Source organism: Microcaecilia unicolor, chromosome 2, assembly GCF_901765095.1.
Source record: "Microcaecilia unicolor chromosome 2, aMicUni1.1, whole genome shotgun sequence".
Classification (NCBI taxonomy): Eukaryota; Metazoa; Chordata; class Amphibia; order Gymnophiona; family Siphonopidae; genus Microcaecilia; species Microcaecilia unicolor.
This window is the reverse complement of record NC_044032.1, coordinates 492978360-492996899: the sequence shown is the minus strand read 5'-3', so window position 1 is coordinate 492996899 and position 18540 is coordinate 492978360. Positions and strand designations below refer to the sequence as shown.

The window sequence follows — 18540 nt, the reverse complement described above, 5'->3', positions numbered from 1 at the left end:
AAGGCCAGCATCAGAATGTTCCAGGACACTGATGGGCCAATGATCAGAAGAACACGCAAGTGCTAGAGGCTGTTAGCACCATACTAGCGCCTGTGTTTGCTACTGCCCCGTGATCAGAGCCCCCAAGTATGTGAAACAACATGCTTGAGGGCTCTGAACACAACTAGCATGCAAATGCATGCAAAACAAGGCTCTTAGTGCAAGTAGCCTGCAAATGCATACTAAATGTATTCCTCCACAATGATCAGCGAGCAGCACACCAAACCCTACGCCAGCTCAGAGCTGGCGTTATTGTTTGCAGACCACTGGGGAGGAATGGTGAGCCCTGTCCAGCATGCATTTGCATGCTAGTAGGCACACCCCCCCAAAGCAGCAGCCTGCCCCCTCCACAAAGGAGCAGGAACCCGAACCTGACCCCCACCCAGCAACACAAGGAGCCCCCCTCGACACAGGTTCAGGGGGGGCTGGAGATCCAGTAGATATCCAGCCCCCTTAACCCCCCCCCAGCACCCCCTCACATGGAGCCCTGGTGGCCTAGTGGGCCACGAGTCAATCCGCCCTGACCTGGTGGTCTAGTGGCCCTTTCCAAACCCCTACCTTCGTTGAGAAACTCCCTTATATGGTGTGAAGTCCCGCCTAGCGCATCCCAGGATGCACTGGGCAGGGCTGGGCGCCTCCATTTTCTAGGAAGCACCAATGGAAGAGGAGGGCGGCCACCAATGATGTGAGGGGGGTGAGGAAGGGCTGCTAGACCACCAGGTCGGGGGTGGAGTGACTCACAGCCCACTAGGCCACCAGGGCTCCATGTAAGGGGATGCTGGAGGGGGGGTTAAGGGGGCTGGATATCCACTGGATCTCAAGCCCCTCCTGAACCTGTGTCGAGGGGGGGGTCCTTGTGTTGCTGGGTGGGGGTCAGGTTTGGGTTCCTGCTCCTGTGTGGAGGGGGCAGGCTGCTGCTTTGGGGGGGGGGGGGTGCCTACTAGCATGCAAATGCATGCTGGACTTGTGTCGGGGAGGTCTGAGGGGGAAAAGCAGCTACTCAGCAAGGCAGTATAAACAAGCAAAAAGCAGCGCTGGAGGGGGGCCCGGCACCAGAGTTTTCTCTCGCCTGCTCCTTTCGGGACCCGATCACTCGGGGCCCGTCAGGAGCAGGAGAGACCTTGGAGACTGGGCCCGGGGAATTTCCCCCCCCACCCCCCCCCCCCCCCCTCAGTGGCCTGCTCTTCAAAGAAATGTAATAGATTGGTGAGGCAAGATTTCCCTTCACTAAATCCACATTGGCTTTGTCTCATTAATCCATGCTTTTGAATATGCTTTGTAATTTTGTTCTTTATAATAGACTCTATCATTTTGCCCGGCACTGACATCAGGCTCACTGGTTTATAATTTCCCGGTTCACCTCTGGAACCTTTTTTAAAGATTGGCGTTACATTGGCTACCCTCCAATCTTCTGGAACCATGCTTGATTTTAAAGATAAATTACATATTACTAACAATAAACATAGCCAGCGTCAAATCGAAACGGCCAAGGCCATACCCTTAGCTGTCACTCGGAGAATGTCATAAAGGGTGTCTGACAAATAGGACAACCCGTCTCTAGGGTAGGGAGAAAGTCTGGAGGCGAGTCTAACATGGACAATTGTTGAATCCATGATAAAGAATCCTTGGCTATAAAAGAAGAAATTGCTGCCTGAGAATTCAACGCAGCTAGTTGAAAGGCAAGCTTCAAGGAAGCCTCAAGCTTGCGGTCATGCATAATCCTTTAATGCCTTCAACGGGGATTTTGGTAAGTTTATTAACTGCCATAACTGCCATAATAACAGCATCCACCTTAGGCAGAGCAATATAATTTGGACATGGCATGAGCCACCCAGAGGTTAGAATCGGGTCTCCCATCAAGCTGCAGTAAACTCCTGCATAGTCTCAAAAATATGGAAAGATACAGGAGGTCTCTTAGTACCTGGCATAATAGATGGAGTAGGACTAGAGGACTGAGAAGCAGGGGAAGAAATGTTTAAAGCCTCTATAGATTTTGTGATCAACAGTCTGCTCTCAAAAACAGCCTAGCTACATCACCCCCTGCCTCTGAAATGTCCAAGTCAGGGCCATCAGCAGAACTAGGACAGTCAGAATACACAGATAACACCTCCTTTGAGTCCCGAGGAGGAATATTCTCTGCTCCTCAAAAGCAACGTGAGGGGACGGAGAGGCAGCTTAAACTGAGTTTAATAAAAAGGCCTGATGTAATAAATGAACAAATTAGGCAAAAACAGCAGGGCAGAGACTTCAACCCCTTCAAAACCAATATCCCAGTATACGGTAGCGGGCAAGGAACCAGCTGACATAATGGCTGCTGAAGCCTTGCAGAGTGTAGGAGTCACTGGCACTGAGCCTGCCAAAACCAACATCAGAGCGGGGCCGGATTGAACTCCCAGAGATGGAGTGCTGACGGCCAAAGTAGGCAAAAGCAGCATGTCCACAGAAGTAAAGCAAAGTGTTTAGGAATCGGTAGCCAAGAGCTTACCCCAGAAGTGAACATAAGACTTAATAGGCTCAGACACTGAGAATAGTAACATAGTAACATAGTAAATGACGACAGACAAAGACCTGAACGGTCCATCCAGTCTGCCCAACAAGATAAACTTATTTTACATGGTATGTAATACTTTATATGTATACATGAGTTTGATTTGTCCCTGCCTTTCTCAGGGCACAGACCGTAAAAGTCTGCCCAGCACTGTTCCTGTACTAAAAGTTCTGAAGCTAACGGGAACAGTGCTGGGCAGCCTTTTACGGTCTGTGCCCTGAGAAAGGCAGGGGCAAATCAAACTCGGGTATACTAAATATACTTACAGAAAACAGCCAGTCTCATGACCTCTAAAGCACTGAAGCCCCACAATCTTCCTACATCACAAGTGCTCTCAAAAAGAACCGCAGCGGCTGCTTTTCGAGAATTTTTTTTTTTTAGATAGAGGCAGGAGAAAAAGAGAAGGGAAGACTGAGATAAAGAGGTAGAAAGTGGCAACTGGGGAGCAGGGAAGGACCTAGACCACTAGGTTTACACCTGAGGCACAGGATATTCTCAACCCCAAACTCAACTGAACCTGCAAGCAGGACAGGAGGCCATACAGAAGTCACCACAGTGCACAGGAGCTGTTATCCTGCCTGCTGGAGATAGAGAATACTGGCTTGGTTGCTAAGCGCAGGCATAACGCATTCGAGTTCTCTATCTCCACCTGCTGGTGGATGGTCACAACCCATTTGTCTGAACTGATCCTTTGGACATAATGGAAATCCCAATCTGAGTAAATATGATTTTTCATGCCAACTAATTCTAATGCAGATTTGAGTCAAGCAGCCACAGATCTGGAGCATGAGAAGGGTAGCTCATCCATCTGTGTGTTGTTGAAGCATTAACCTCAGTGTGAAGTGTAAGAACATATTAGCAGAACTTGACTATAGGCACATTAAATAGTGCATTAATAACATATGGTCATATTGACACTATCACTTCACCATTCAAAAAGCAAACCTGAGAAATACTCGAACTTTGCATGTATAGTTTAAAGTATATTTTTCCTAATTGCTTTCCTTAGCCTATCCCAAACATTTTATGAACCCTGCATTGTATTTTATGACAAGCACAATGAACTGCAGGTATTCTAAAAATATGAAATAAATGTCTACTGTTTCTGAATAATATTTTACAAGATAAATGAGACCATCTGTATAGAATCTGGTCTTTTGTCCATTAACCTCACATGCCATTGTATAACATCCACACAGCACAAACGTGGGGGGGAAAATTCATGTATCCAATATGAAAAACACTTGAATCCAAGTGAAAGCATCTTGACTTGGATTGTTCAGTGCAGGTAAATGAAGCTGCTGTATGCCAGGTATAGAAAGCCATCTGTTTCCAGTTGTTAACCACTAATGCTAGTGAAGCTTCATCCATTATCAGCTGGAAGCTCTCAAGTGCCACTTAAGCAAGCAGTGTCATGAGTGAAAGGTCATTTTGAATGAAATATTATTATAAGTGGCATGGCTCAGGTGGAGAATTCCCTGTCTCCTTTTCTATGGATCATTGGCTTACTATCTAGAGTAATATAATAACATAAAATCTGTTGTGCTTATCTTCTTTATTTTCACTGGCAATAAAAAATATATAAGTTGATACAATAGAACATATTTCAGGAGAACAATTAAAGCATGTCAATATTGTATACAGAAGGGGAGGGGGGTTCCTCTATAAATTAAGGTGCTGTATAGGGCCAATGCAAGGGTGTTATACAGCCTAAGAGAACCATTAGTCTTAAACACTTTTCCTTCAAAATGTATCTATCAGAAGCAGCTCTGAGAAAGTATCAAACACCCTCATCCTCTGTTGAGCCCCGCATTTTCTTCCCTATACCCTCTATCCACAGTACACAAAATCATCTCTCTCCCCCTTTCTTTTTCCTTCACCTCCTGATCAGCATAACGGCATCATCCCAGACTTCTTTCCACTCCCTACACTTACATGGCATCATTTTTCCTCAAGACCCTCTTCCCCCCGCCCCCATGGCAGATGTTCTGGGCCATCTCTTTTTTCAGCTGCTGGCAGGATGAAGGCCAGCAAAAGCCTTGGGCCACCTTCATCTTCATTGGCTGGCAGGATGAGGTCTGCCAATCACCTACCTCTGTGACTAACATGAGATCTGCCAGTGGGCTTATTCCAGCACTGGAAGCATTTTTATGTTTCAACGGTTTTTTATTGATGACAAAATGAAAATAAAACAAGAACACTTCAACTCAGCGAGTATAATGCCATGCTATAACAGGTCTGTGTGCTACTTAACAAGTATACTTCGCTGTTTACAGTCATCAAACTTTTAACAACTTTTCTTCCCCCCCCCCCCCCCCCTTTTCCCCCACCCCATCTTCGGTGGGATAACTTGCAATACATTAGGTCAAACATAGGGTAGTACATCTACCTCCAAATTATAACAGTAACCAGATCTTGAGTAATACACCCTTACAGCAAATTTAAACCCTTATTTTGGCAGCTGTCCCCCCCTTCCCCAAATTAACCCCCTAGGTACCCGATTCCTATTCTTCCCTTATCCCGTCCCTCCCCTTTCCTTCCCTGAGGACCCATATCCAATCTTAACCCTTGTAAGATGGTGTTCTCCTCGCCTCCCTTCCCTCCCCTAGATCCACCCTTCGGCCTTGTGTTCCCTCACTGGAAGCATTTTTAAAACTCACAGGCTGGCACATTTGACAACCAAATTGCTGAACTCACAGTGCACAACATCAGACCTCATTAAGTGCCAACTTATAAGTTTCAGGCCCAACAGATCCTGCATAGATCAAATTTTTCACACTGTGCAGAGTATTAGAAAAGGTTAACCCAGTACTTAAGTGCATAAGTATTGCCATATTGGGACAGACCAAAGGTCCATCAGGTCCAGCATCCTGTTTCCAACAGTGGCTAATCCAGGTCACAAATACCTGGCAAGCTCCCCAAAAAATACAAAACATTTTATGCTGCTTACCCCAGAAATAAGCAATGGATTTTCCCCAAGTCCATTTTAATAATGGTCTATGCACTTCTTCTTTAGGAAGCCATCCAAACTTTTTAAACCCCGCTAAGCTAACCGTCTTTACCAAATTCTCTGGCAACGAAATCCAGAGGTTCATTACACGTTGAGTGAAGAAATATTTTCTCCGATTCGTTTTAAATGTACTACTTTGTAGCTTCATTGCATGCCCCCTAGTCCTAGTATTTTTGGAAAGAGTAAACATACACTTCACGTCTACCCATTCCACTCCACTCATTATTTTATAGACCTCTATCGTATCTCCCCTCAGCCGTTATAAATGTTGTGGATTAAGAAAAAGCATTTGACAGCATTGGAAAAATAGCTTATGAAATATTATGAAGTCATACCAAATTCATCAACATTATTGAAAACCTGTATGAAAACAGTGAATGCTGAGTCAGAGTGGAAAATGGTAGCAAAAGAAGAGGCAATCTACAGACACCAGGAAGGTCAAAAAACACAACAGAAACCAACCAATATGGCAAGGTTGCTTATTGATAAAACTAGACCCAATAATGTGACCACATTTCGGCAACTTCCAGCAACGAGGGAAACATCTAACAACCTGGAGATGATGATAAACACAGTGGTTGAACAACTGTTTGAAAGAAATCTTCATGATAATCTTCAGACAATTCAAGCATAAGGAAATGGCTAAAGATTATCATGAAGATTTCTGGCTGACAATCAATCAATCAACCTCTGTATTTATCATCCTCTCTAGGTTGTTGGATGTTTATCCCTGATACAGGCAGTTGCCAAACATGGCCATGTTGGGTCTTGTTTTATCAATAATCAACCTTGCCGTACTGGGTGGTTTCTGTTGTGTTTTTGGCCCTCCTGATGTCTCCAGACCAGGTTATGACCTTAGAGTGGAAGATGATTGCACAAATTGGTTTAAAATAGTAACTGAAGTCAAGCAAGGTTGTATATTGTCACCATGTTAGTCAGCTTATGAACTGGTCAATGTGGAATGCAGTAGGAGTTAAAAATAGAGGAATCACATGGCTTGAAACATGCAGTAAGAGGACTTGGATTTTGCAGGTGGCCTTGTTAGTAAGTTCTCTTCAGGTAATTCAGAACAACACAGGTAGAATAATGCATTTTGGTAAATGGATGAATTAACTATTTAGGAAAAAGAAGAAATGTATGAGTATAATCATAGAAGATAACATAGCAATCAAAATGAAAAGAAGTTGAACTAGAAAAAATACCAGAATTCACCTATTTAGGAACTCTGGTAATAAAAGACAACACCTAAGAAATGAAAATTAGATTTGGTAAAGTAGCCTTAGGCGTAAACAGACTGTGTAAGATCTGGGACAGTAAGCAGTTAACAACTCGAAGAAAGATTCATGTCTATAATAGTACTGTGATACACACTCTGTTATACAGTACAGAAGTCTAGAACAGACTAGATGGTATTAACACAGCTTAAAAAGAATCCTACATGTCAAGGGCCAAGCTAAGGTTAAAACTGAAGCAATAAGAGAGACAACTGAACAGCCACTAGTTACTTAGGTACTATAGCAACAGCAACTTAAATGGCACCTACACAGAATAGATATACAGCACAGCACATACCAAAGCAAGCCATAAACTGCAAACCAGAAGGGCAAAGAGGTCCAGGAAAACCAAGACAAACGTGGTCTCAAACCATTTAAAAGGACCTCACTGAGCTGGATATCAGCTGGTTAGAAGCACTTGATGAAACACAAGACCAGCAAGTGTGCAAAATGTGTCGGTCTGCCTTATGTGCCGACTGGCTCAAGAAGACAATAATCATTTAAAACTTTTTCCATAAATTTAATGTACTTAAAACAATGAAAACGTTTCAGCTTGTGAGTTATATAAATGCATGTGGTGCTATGCATTAAAAGTGAGTCATAATTTATTTTTTCCCAACTCCATTCTGGGGTTTTTTCCTGCTACTCTCTGCCTCTGTTTACCTAAGCGCCTGACAGGAAGGGAAAGGTAGATTTGGGGGGGGGGGGGGGGGGGGGAATGAGTCACATATTTGAAGGGCAAGGCATTTTTAAATAGGAGAAGAGAGCACATTTAGAAATGCCCACGTTCTTCAGTATACCCCCCCCCCCCCATGAAAAGTTTGAAGGTGGGTTGGTGGGGATGGATGTCATTAACAGTTGCAGTATCATGGCCCCGCAGAAGTGGCAGTTCAACTTCAGCTCATTTGGCTCCAAAGTGGCCCTGATTAAAAAATTAGTGAAGACTGCTACCCTATGGCATTCAAAGAATCTTGTCCACATCAGAAAACCACTGCACATAACCCTGGAGGAGTAGCCTAGTGGTTAGTGCAGTGGACCTTGATCCTGGGGAACTGAGTTCAATTCCCACTGCAGGTCTTTGTGACTCTAGGCAAGTCACTTAACTGTCCATTGTCCCTGGTACAAACTAAGTACCTGAATATATGTAAACCGCTTTGAATGTAGTTGCAAAAACCTCAGAAAGGCAGTATATCAAGTCCCATTTCCCTTTCCCCTTTACATGCTGCAGTCTATGATGGAGGTAACATGGTAAGCAGAGCAGTATTAACCTTTTGTGGGCCCTAGGCACACAATTGTATTGGGTCCCTATCGTATTTTAAAACTCCCACAAACGGGGCTCCATATTGTTCTGACTGCAGAGGAAGCAGCAGGTAAGGGGCACTGTCTGCCAATTCTTCCTGCCAACTGGAAGTCAACGTACAGGGGTGGGGAGAATAGAAAGACTTCTGAAAGCAGTGGCAGCTCTGGTCTCTCTCCCTTCCCCCCTTCTTCTGCCAACAGCTGATTTACTGGGGCAGAAATCTGCTTTGGAAGTCATTGAAATATGCATTTGAGAGGCTCCTAGGCTTGTGCCTAGTTTGTCTGTGCTTTAACCTTGCCCAGTGCTAAACCAACTACCCTTCACAAAGCCGCCCACCTGAGCCCCTTTAGGACAGAGTCCCGGTCACAGTGCTTACTTGCGTGAGAACTCTGGAGATCCAAGTATCGGTAAAAATATTATTTTTAGATATGCAGCACCCACAGAACTTTGACCCACCTTACTCTTTAAGCAGTGAACCACATCTCCCTCCCCCATACCCCTGCCAGAGTAGCGTGAAGATACCACAGCCTGTCCCTATGGTTGCCTCTCCCCCTCCCCTAACCATGTGCTTCATATTTAAATGAGGAAGGACAACCAAGAAGACAGGAAGCACTGTGCTGTCAGAGGCAGATGCTCAAAAGTCCGGCACTGTTCTAAACAGCGTCGGAAAAATACCGCCACAATAGCACGCTAATGACATGCAAATTTAGGCAAGTTGTTAGCGTTGAGCATTAGGGACTTCTGCAGGAGGACTGTGCCTGGCCATGCCCAGAATGCCAGATGGGGAGTAGGAAAGAAGGAAGAAAGCAGCGACTCCCAGTCGGCGGAAAGAGGGAGGACCTGGCCGGTGCTTTGTGATGTTTACTTACACATTCTACCCTTAGAAATCAGCACAACTACTGCATGTATCACAGGGAAAGCCTGAAAATTTACACACACACCAGTAGATAATAATGTACCCTAAAGAGATGCCATTTCTGCTCAGCTGAAATTGGCAGCCGAATTCCCAGGCAAGCTTGCTGCATGTCTCTTTAGTTCCTCCCCTGATTTCCATTGTACCTTAGCTTCCTTGCAAAAGGAATCCTCTCTTTAACAACCCTAATGCCAGCTCTGAGCTGACGTTAGGTTTTCCATGTTAGGGGTGCCCTTCTTAAGTGTGCTGTTCTCTGAACATCACGGGGAATACCTAATGACCTAATTTAAATCTAATTTTAAATGCTAGTGGCAGTATCATTTGGCATGCTCATTGACCGCTACGGTAGGGGCCTCGCAGCATTCTACAGGAGCTATTCTGCTGCTAATGGCCTCTAGCGCCCCCATTTGCTTCTGAGCGTTGGGGCCTTGGTGTCCACGTGGCTAATGTTCCGAATACAGAAAGTAGGGATGGAGTTCAGTCATATTAGATGCAGGAAGGGGGGGGGGGATGTTGGGAGGAGAAGAAACAGAGATGAAAACCCATAAGGGAATTATAAAGTCAATTCCCAGGTTACAATACTATACAGACTAGTGTAGAAAAGCCTGCAGTACTGTGCAACAACTTTGGGCACCTGTCATCAGAATAAATACAGACTACAATTCAGTCCTCTAATGGCACCTATTTTTGTTTACCAAGGACAAAGGAATGTCAAAAACAATTGCTTGGAGTATTGCTTCATCCGGTGCACTTATTCACTGCCTTTGCCATTACACTTTATAAGATCTCAATCCACAAGTTTTTGTACTTAGCTAACAGGACACCTGAGGGCTCAATTATGTGGATGATCTGATTGGTTTATTGGGTCTGTTCTGCTGAATAAAGACGAGCCGCACAGCTGCATATTAGTCAAGCAAGCATTTGGTTTGCGCTAGTCCTGTACAGGTTCTCTTTCCCAGGAAAATCCTGTAACAATGCAACATACCTACATAACAAGCTGTGTACTGATAGTTTATTGATGAAATTAATACACTAGACTTTTGAAATCATTTTCTCCAGCAGGTTCATCATTCTCTCCTGTAGCTGTAGGCTTTGGACCTGAATGATGTTTTGCTGGTCCAGAATCCTACGCACCTCCCGACATGTTTCTTCCATTGCCCTACTCAGCTTCTTTTGCTCTTCTAACATGGCCTCCATAAGCTTTAGTTTCTTCTTCTGGAAATTGCAGATTTGTAGCTTTCTTTTCTTCACAGGTCTTTCTTCAGCCCTGAAACAATATTAACAAGGTCTAAATTAGAAATTAACAGCTGTTATCATACATATATGTTTATGTTAAAAAGTAAACAAGGGGATCCTGGAAGGCCAGCTTATAGAATGAGCCAACGAGGCACTGGCTTATGGAGTCCAAGCTTCAGGGCATGGGCATAATCTAGGAAGACTCTCCCTCACTTTGGGCTCAAGCCCCATCCAAAATTATGGCACCTGATGCTTGGCTGGCAGGTACGACCAACCCCCATCAGCCAAAGAGATTCATCACTTGAGCCCCTGCCCATGCTGCCTGAGCAACAGGAAGTCGGTGGGGTGCACCAGCTGCCAACACCGGAACTTTTGCACATGTTCAGTTCATCCATTGAACTAAGCATGCACAGAATTGCCAGCATTGGCTGCTGGAGCACTCTGCAGACTTCCTTGCTGCACAGGCAGCATGGGCAGGGGCTTGGCAAAGAATCACTTTGGCTACTGGGGCTTGGGCATCCCCATCAGCAAAGATACCCCCCCCCCCCCCCCCCCCCAAAAAAAAAAAATGAGTTCTGGAAATGCCCCTGCTTCAGGGCACTGAAAGCCTACCTTACTGGTTCAGTCCTTCCAGGGTAGGAGCTGTTCTGTCCTCTGACAGCCTCGCACTAGTTTATAATGTGATCCTAAAATGTGTGTAATGCTTTTACTGTTATTCTCAGTTCTATCATTGCTGCAGTTTCTCACTGCAAAGATACATAAGCAATGCACTGTGGGTAATGTAGTTCACAGGCAGTGCAACCACACTTGCTTGGCTGTGTCAGAACTGTTACCCACTGGTTGTGAGGCTGCCCAAACCTCCTCTCTCTCTCTCTCTCTCTCTCTGCCAAGCTTGGCTCTTTCGTCTTCCTGCTATCATTTCCTGGTCATTCTCACTATCTCTGTCCTGGGAGGTCAGCCAGGTATGACCTTTCCCTCCAATCGAGAGCCGTCCTCTAGGACCACCCCTTGCCACCTGATGGCAGGCTCTGTCCCCATTGCTCTCTATCTGCTCCTCCCTGAACCCGTGTGAAGCCTCAACACCTCTTTGTCCCTTCAGCCATTAGGCATTTCCACCACCATCTAGCCAGAGACATGGAGCATGCATCATCTTATTCCAGACAGCTCTGTCCTGCTGAAACTCCCTGCAACTGTTATGGTATAAGCCAATCATCAGAATTAAATGTGTAGCATGATGTTGTGTTGGATCAGATACATATATATACACCAATATATTTGTGCAGCTTTTATATATTTGACACTGCAGCAGAGAGAATGGTTTCATTTCAAGCCCCTCTCTCCCTATCCCTTTTTCTGGGAACTTCTGATAGCAGGGATAGTCAATTACAAACACTTAACAAAGACAAAAGAGAGATATATAACTCTCTCTGCCCTCCCACCTAAAAAGACTGAACAAAAGCTTGACTAAGGTGGGTACCTGGACGCTCATCAGGACATCTCTGAAAACCAAAGACCCAAGAGACAGAAAGTCTGGAGAAGCCATTGAAGACAAAGAACTCAGAGGAAAAGCATAAACAGGACATTTGCTTGTCAAAGGTATACCTGCCCCTCCCATCAGCTTTCAGACATGTGCAGAAAGGAAGGACTTATAATGTGGTCATGTGAACAGACTACATTAACCATAATGCCTTGCAAAATATCCAGGACATGCACACACCATGCTTCTCTGCTAACATTATAAAAGGCCTGGAAACAGCCCAGCTCGCTCTCTTGGAACCTGCCTCCTCTTGGGACCTGCCTCCTCTTGGGACCTGCTGCTCTCTTTGGGGTCCGCTGATGCCTTGCTCCTGAACATGTGCTCATCAATCAGCTGGACCACAGCATGCTTGTAACAAGGACTTGTAAGTTAACCTACCTGCTACTTTGTTCTATTTTATGCACAAATTCTCTGTTCTAAGATCCTTTTAAAACCTACCTCTCGTGTGCAATTGTATATTAAATCAATCTTTTTGAAGCTAAAAATACGGTCTCTTTGTGTTCTAGAGTATATGGTATCTTTTATATATACTTAATTTATTTAATTTATTGCAATTATCACCTTTGGAGATTGGAGGAGAAATTAATATCCTAAAACTTATAAATACAGCGCCTGCTCTTAAGTTATAAACAAGAGCGAGTGCTCTAGAGCTCTTTCCCCCAAGATAAATCATTTCTTGTAACACAACGAACCTGGTTTTTAACCTTGAAAATATCTCCTCCCTAATGAAATATCGCACATTCCAGTCACCCAGCCTCAAAACATTTCTACATGTTCAACTATCCTCCCCCCCCCCCCCCTGCAATATAGCTACCTCTCCTCAGATCTCCACCCCCAACAGCTCTCAGATTAAGGAGTCTCTGTGTCCTGGAGCAGCACCTCTGAACATCTGTCTGTGAGTAAATTATCTGTGATTTATTCAATAAAAGAGACTTCATAAAATAATAGAGACTTCGGGTGATTGGTGTGCCAAGGTTACATTCCAAGATATTGAGGCCTCAAGTTAACAAGCCTCAAGAGCCTTGACATGAGCTTATTGCTTCCCTCCACTGTTCTGGTCCTCCAAAGCTGCTATTAGATGCCTGACGAAGGGAAGAACTTTGTTTAGTGTTTCAAAACAGCTCTGATGCAGGCAGCTAGTAGGGGTTTGGAGGAACAGAGCAGTGGAGGGAAGCAACAAGCTCCTGCTGTTGCATTTAGCATTTTCAGGGGTCTAGGATTGGGAATGAACCAGGAGCTGGAGTGGGAGTGGATGCTGAAAGTGGGCTGATGCTGAGATTGGATTTGTGGCTGAGGTTGGTAGGAGGCTGATGTTGATATTGCAAATGAGGTTGGAAGAGGGCAATGCTGGCAGAGCGAGAGAAAGAAACTGATGCTGGCAGATGCTGGAGGAATGAGAAAGGAGAGGATGACAAACTGTCGGAGGTGAGAAGCAAGGCAGATGCAGAGCTTAGGTGGAGAGGGAAGGGCAAAGGGGTAGATGCTAGGGTACAGAGGAGGAAAGGCAGGGTCAATTAATATTGGAAAAGGATGCTGAACAAGGGAAGAAAGAGGTATGTGGAAAAGGAAGGGGCAACAGATGCTGGGGAAAGTAAGAAAGAGGCAGGAGAACAGATAACAGGGACATACGAATATGGGAAAGAACGTGTCCGTGCAAATGCAGAGGATTCTGGAATTGGGTAGGAAATCAGAAGAAAGACTTTAGGATTGGCTAGGTTTGGGAGTGTAAGTAAGGATTTAGGGACTGGGTAGGGGGAAGAGTAGAGACTTGGGGATTAGGTGGGAAATCGTGGGGACAGAAACTGAGCAGGGGATAGGAAGACAATGGTTACTAAGTGATTGGGTGAGAGCTACGAGTAGCATTGTGAGATTTATTATAGAAAAATGGGGAGGGAAGACAATTTGAAAGGGCTAAAGTGGTTAGGAGGAAGTTGAAATATACATAGGGCTATGGAGAGGGTGAGAGGCAAAAGAAGGGAACAGGTCTTTGAAGGCGGTGAGAGATGGTAGAAATAGGGGAGATAGAAGGGGAATAACAGCCAGGATTAAGGGTAAGACATAAAAAAGGGACTAGAGGTAAGAGGCAGAGGAAGGCAGATGATGTTGGGGAGGGAATGAGAGTTAGGAGGTGGTAGATGAGGTTGTGAGGAGGAATGAGTACAGAAAGTGGAAATGGTGGGAGGGGGGACTAGAAACTGGGTGAAAGATAGAAAAGAGTAGGAGACTGGCAAAGAAATGAGGTAGAGAAACAGGACAACCAGGGAGAGAACAGTAAAAAATAGAAAGGTGGTAAGTAGTTAAAAGGTGAAAAAAGGGAGACTACAGAAAAGAGGGGAGAAAGAAGAATGAAATCTATCTATAGGTGGATAAATAGGCACATGAGCCATATATAGACATGAAAAGGTGATCTGTGCTTGCCTACTACTCGATTCTTGTGGTAATCTGGATAAATGAGAGAGTTTAGAACATGCTAATAGCCTTTCCTTAATATTTTACTTTTTCAATTATATGTTTATCTACTCCTACCCTAGCTGAGATAATATTTAACCATCTCTCTGACCTCATGTGCAACTTTCTTTAAATTAGTCACCTTACTTTCTAACTTGTCTTACTCTTTTACCTATCCATATGTTCTATCTTTGCTTTACCCTTCACTATCAATTAAAATGTTCTATTACATATTGTGTTGACATTGTAAGTAGTATACTATGCTGTACTTTGTATTGTTATTTGAATATTTTTACTGCTGTAATTGCCTATTGCTCATGTTTGATCTATTCTTACTATACACCGCCTTGAGTGAATTCCTTCAAAAGGCAGTAAATACATCTTAATTAATAAATAAATAAATTTCTATATTTTCTTCACTCCACACCCACAGATAGTGGTCTGATAAAGAGAGAAATGGTTTCTTTTTGTGTCTTTAGTCCAAGTGTTGGATTTATGCAGTGGTGTGCTGGAGCCGGCTCGCTCCGGCTCGCAAGAGCCGCTTGTTAAATTTTGACAGCTCTTGCGAGCCGGTTGTTGTTTGGGGCGAGCCGGATCCATTGCAGGAGGTAAGCATGGCAGGAGGGCGCCATGCTTACCTCCCCTCCCGCTCCCAAACATGCCCAGCGATTGCCCTTCGCCCCCACCGTCCCCTCCCGCTCCCATCCATCTTTTTAAAATACCTCCTAGCCGTTGAAGCACCGCATTAAAGCCCTGCTGCTGCTGCCCAAGCTTTTCCTCCATTTGCTGTAGTTCGCGTGCCCTTAGTCCCGCCTTCTGACGTCATACGTCAGAAGGCGGGACTAAGGGCACGAAGTTCACACGAACTGCAGCAAGCAGGGAGGGAAAGCTAGAGACGGGCAGCAGGACTTTAACGCGGCGCTTCAACGGCGAGGAGGTATTTAAAAAAGATGGATGGGAGCGGGAGGGGACGGTGGAGGCGAAGGGCAATCGCTGGGCATGTTTGGGAGCAGCAGGGGAGGGAGGAGAATCGCTGGACATGAGATCGGAGCGGGAGGGGAGGGCAGGGGAGGGAGGAAAATCACTGGACATGAGATGGGAGCGGGAGGGGAGGGCAGGGGAGGGAGGAAAATCATTGGACATGGATGGAAGTGGGAGGGGAGGGCAGGGGAGGGAGGAAAATCATTGGACATAGATGGGAGCAGGAGGGGAGGGCAGGGGAGGGAGGAAAATTGCTGGACATCAGATGGGAGCGGGAGGAAAGGGCAGGAGAGGGAGGAGAATTGCTGGGCATGGATGGGAGCAGGAGGGGAGGGCAGGGGAGGGAGGAGAATCGCTGGACATGGATGGGAGCAGGAGGGAAGGGCAGGGGAGGGAGGAGAATCGCTGGACATGGATGGGAGCGGGAGGGAAGGGCAGGGGAGGGATGAGAATCGCTGGACATGGATGGGTAGAGGGGGGCAGGGGAGAGAAAACAATTGCTGGGCATGGATGGATAGAGGGGGGCAGAGGAGAGAAGACAATTGCTGGGCATGGATGGGTAGGGGGGCAGGGGAGAGAAGAGAATTGCTGGGTATGGATGGATAGAGGAGGACAGGGGAGAGAGGAGAGTTTCAGGACATGGATGGAGGGGAGGGAAGGGAGAGAGAAGAAATGCTGGACATGGAGGGAAGATAGAGGAAGGAGATTAGATGAGGGAAAAGGAAGTGAGGAAAGAAACTGCACATGGATGGAGAAAATAGGCAGAAGCTGGATCCACTGTACAGTCAAGTCTGCAGAGGACCAGAAATGAAGAAGAAAGGAGGAAAGAAAAGAAATAAATGGAAAGGAAGCCCTGGAAATGGAGTCAAGGGAACAGATAGAGAGCAGCAGAATCAGATACTGGGCCAGCATGATCAGAGAAACAAAGTCACCAGACAACAAAGGTAGAAAAAAATAATTTTATTTTCATTATAGTGTTTGGAATAAGTCCACTTTGAGAATCAGGTGCTGAACATTAAAAGTTTATATTTATTTACTTATTTATGGCATTTTATCCCATATTAAACATGAATTAGATTGGAACCTGGGATCATTTAATTTTTTTTTTCCTGGAGAGAGTAATGCATTGCCCCTCCCCCCCCCCCCCCCCCCCCCCCGGCTATAGCTAGCTCTGCAATTTTTGGGGGGGACGCAGAGGTGGATGGGGGGGCGCAGAGGTGGATTGGGGGGGGGGTGCAGTGGTGGACGGGGGGCGCCGAGGTGGACCGGGGAGAGAGCCTGTTGTTAAAATTTTACCAGCACACCACTGGATTTATGCCTTATTTTTATATGCTCTGTGTTTCTGTAAACAAGTTTATATTTGTGAAATGTGTTTCAAAATTTAGAAATAAAGAATTTAGGATCTTTTTTATCAAGTCAAGCTAGCGGTTTCTACGCGGCATTGAAATGAAGCCCATTCAAAATGAATGGGCTTTGTCTGCATTACCGCATTGGAATCCGCTAGCGCAGCTTGATAAAAGAGGCCCTTAATAAAAAAGACACATGAGAAAAAAGAAGAAAAAAAGATGAAACAGAGGGACCAGTCACGAGATTAATAGAAGGAAAGAAGACAAAAAGAGTGAAGCAACAGAAAATGAGATCCTATAGAAGACTTACAAGAAAAACAAGAGGAAATACTAAAGAGAGACCAGGACCAGGACCAGGACCAGGACTAAAATATTTTTTAGTTTTGAAAGACAGAAAAATGTCAGCTTTAAGTCCAGAAACGAGGTAAAGCAGTGGCATTTAAGCTACAACACCAGCTTTCTTCTGATGTGGGGCCCTTCTTGCAGGTTGAAGCCCCAACATCTACTCAGTTCTCGGCATAAAACTGCCCCAAGATGGGGACACAAAAGTAAAAGTTGGCTCAGGGCACCACAACCCCTTGAGCCAGTCCCAGATCCTGGCAAATGTGATTTGACTGAAGCATTTTGAAATTTAACACAGGAAAAAATGGGTTTGGATTTCGGTCTAGAACAGCAAAGGAGCAAAGGAGAAAACTAAACATAGAAACCAATAAACACTTCTTAAAAACTCTGGATAGCACTGTAAAAAGGAATAAAATCCTTTATTAAGACACTTAAATAAAAACACCTAAAAGTAGAGTAAATAATCAAAAATACATCAAACTATAAGGCCAAACTACAGTGTATCAACCCAATAGGGTCAGTGGCTGCCAGCATCATAGGGTTTTAGATATGACAGTGTTAATGCAAACAATGTTTAAAAGACAGCAAATGTTTCTAGATGTGGCAGAAAGAAAGATAACTAAAAACCACAAACCAGATTGGTGGGATTGAAGTGGGACAGTTTGGTGTCAATTTCCATGTTAAACCCTCGGTTCTTCTTGCCAAAGTGGCGTGAACCCTAGTTGTCTAGATCCAGCAGGTGGCCTTCTAAGTCAGCTGGGAGGGAATTGTGAGGATTGAGGCAGCACTTCAAAATTCACTTACTGTATATCTTCCTCTGATTTAACAAAAACAGTGGCCAAGTTAGAAGACCATGAAAGTAAGGAGCCCTTTTACTAAGATGTGTAGGCGCCTACGTGCGTCCTACACGTGTCAGTTTTGAACTACTGCCCGGCTACTGTGTGGCCTGAGCAGTAATTTCATTTTTTATGCTTATCCACTAAGCGCGCCGGAAATTTTCCGGCACGCGGCGCTAACCGGGCTGTAATTGGCATTGTATGCGCGTAGACCATTACCACCCGGATAACATGTGAGACCTTACCGCTAGATCAATGGGTTGCAGTAAGGTCTCAGGCCCAAAATGGACGCATGCCAATTTTTATTTTGCCACACATCCATTTTTTGCCAAAAAAGGCCTTTTTTGCAGGTGCACTGAAAAATGAAACTGCGTGCGTCCAATACATGCGTCTACACCAGCACTGGCCATTTTTCAGCACACCTTAGTAAAAGGACCTCTAAGTGAGAAAAATGGATTAGCAATTGGATATTTAAAGACAAAAATATCTATGGTTCAGGATTCTGGAGTAACTTTTGTTAAAGATAGTTTGGTGCAGTGGCGTAGGAAGGGGGGGGGCGGTCCGCCCTGGGTGCACACCGCTGGGGGGTGTCAGCTCCGCACTGGTGCACTGCCCTCTCTGCCCCGGAGCAGTGAACCAGCGCGGAGCCGACACACCCCAGCAACGTGCAGTCGGGGCGGATCGGCCCTCCCGCCCGTCCCTCGCCGCAGGTATGCGCTCCAGGGGGGGG

At 45.2% G+C, this 18540-nt stretch overlaps 1 protein-coding gene across 1 annotated transcript in view; it reads right to left on the bottom strand.

The window, feature by feature from the left end:
• Positions 1 to 9916: 9916 nt before the first annotated feature.
• MSANTD1 (Myb/SANT DNA binding domain containing 1) overlaps positions 9917 to 18540 on the bottom strand; it is a 46784-nt gene continuing 38160 nt past the window's right edge. Inside the window, exon 3 of the mRNA XM_030192584.1 lies at positions 9917 to 10351. Coding sequence (XP_030048444.1) covers positions 10117 to 10351 — 235 coding nt within the window. The 3' untranslated portion in view covers positions 9917 to 10116. The remainder of the gene's footprint in view (positions 10352 to 18540) is intronic.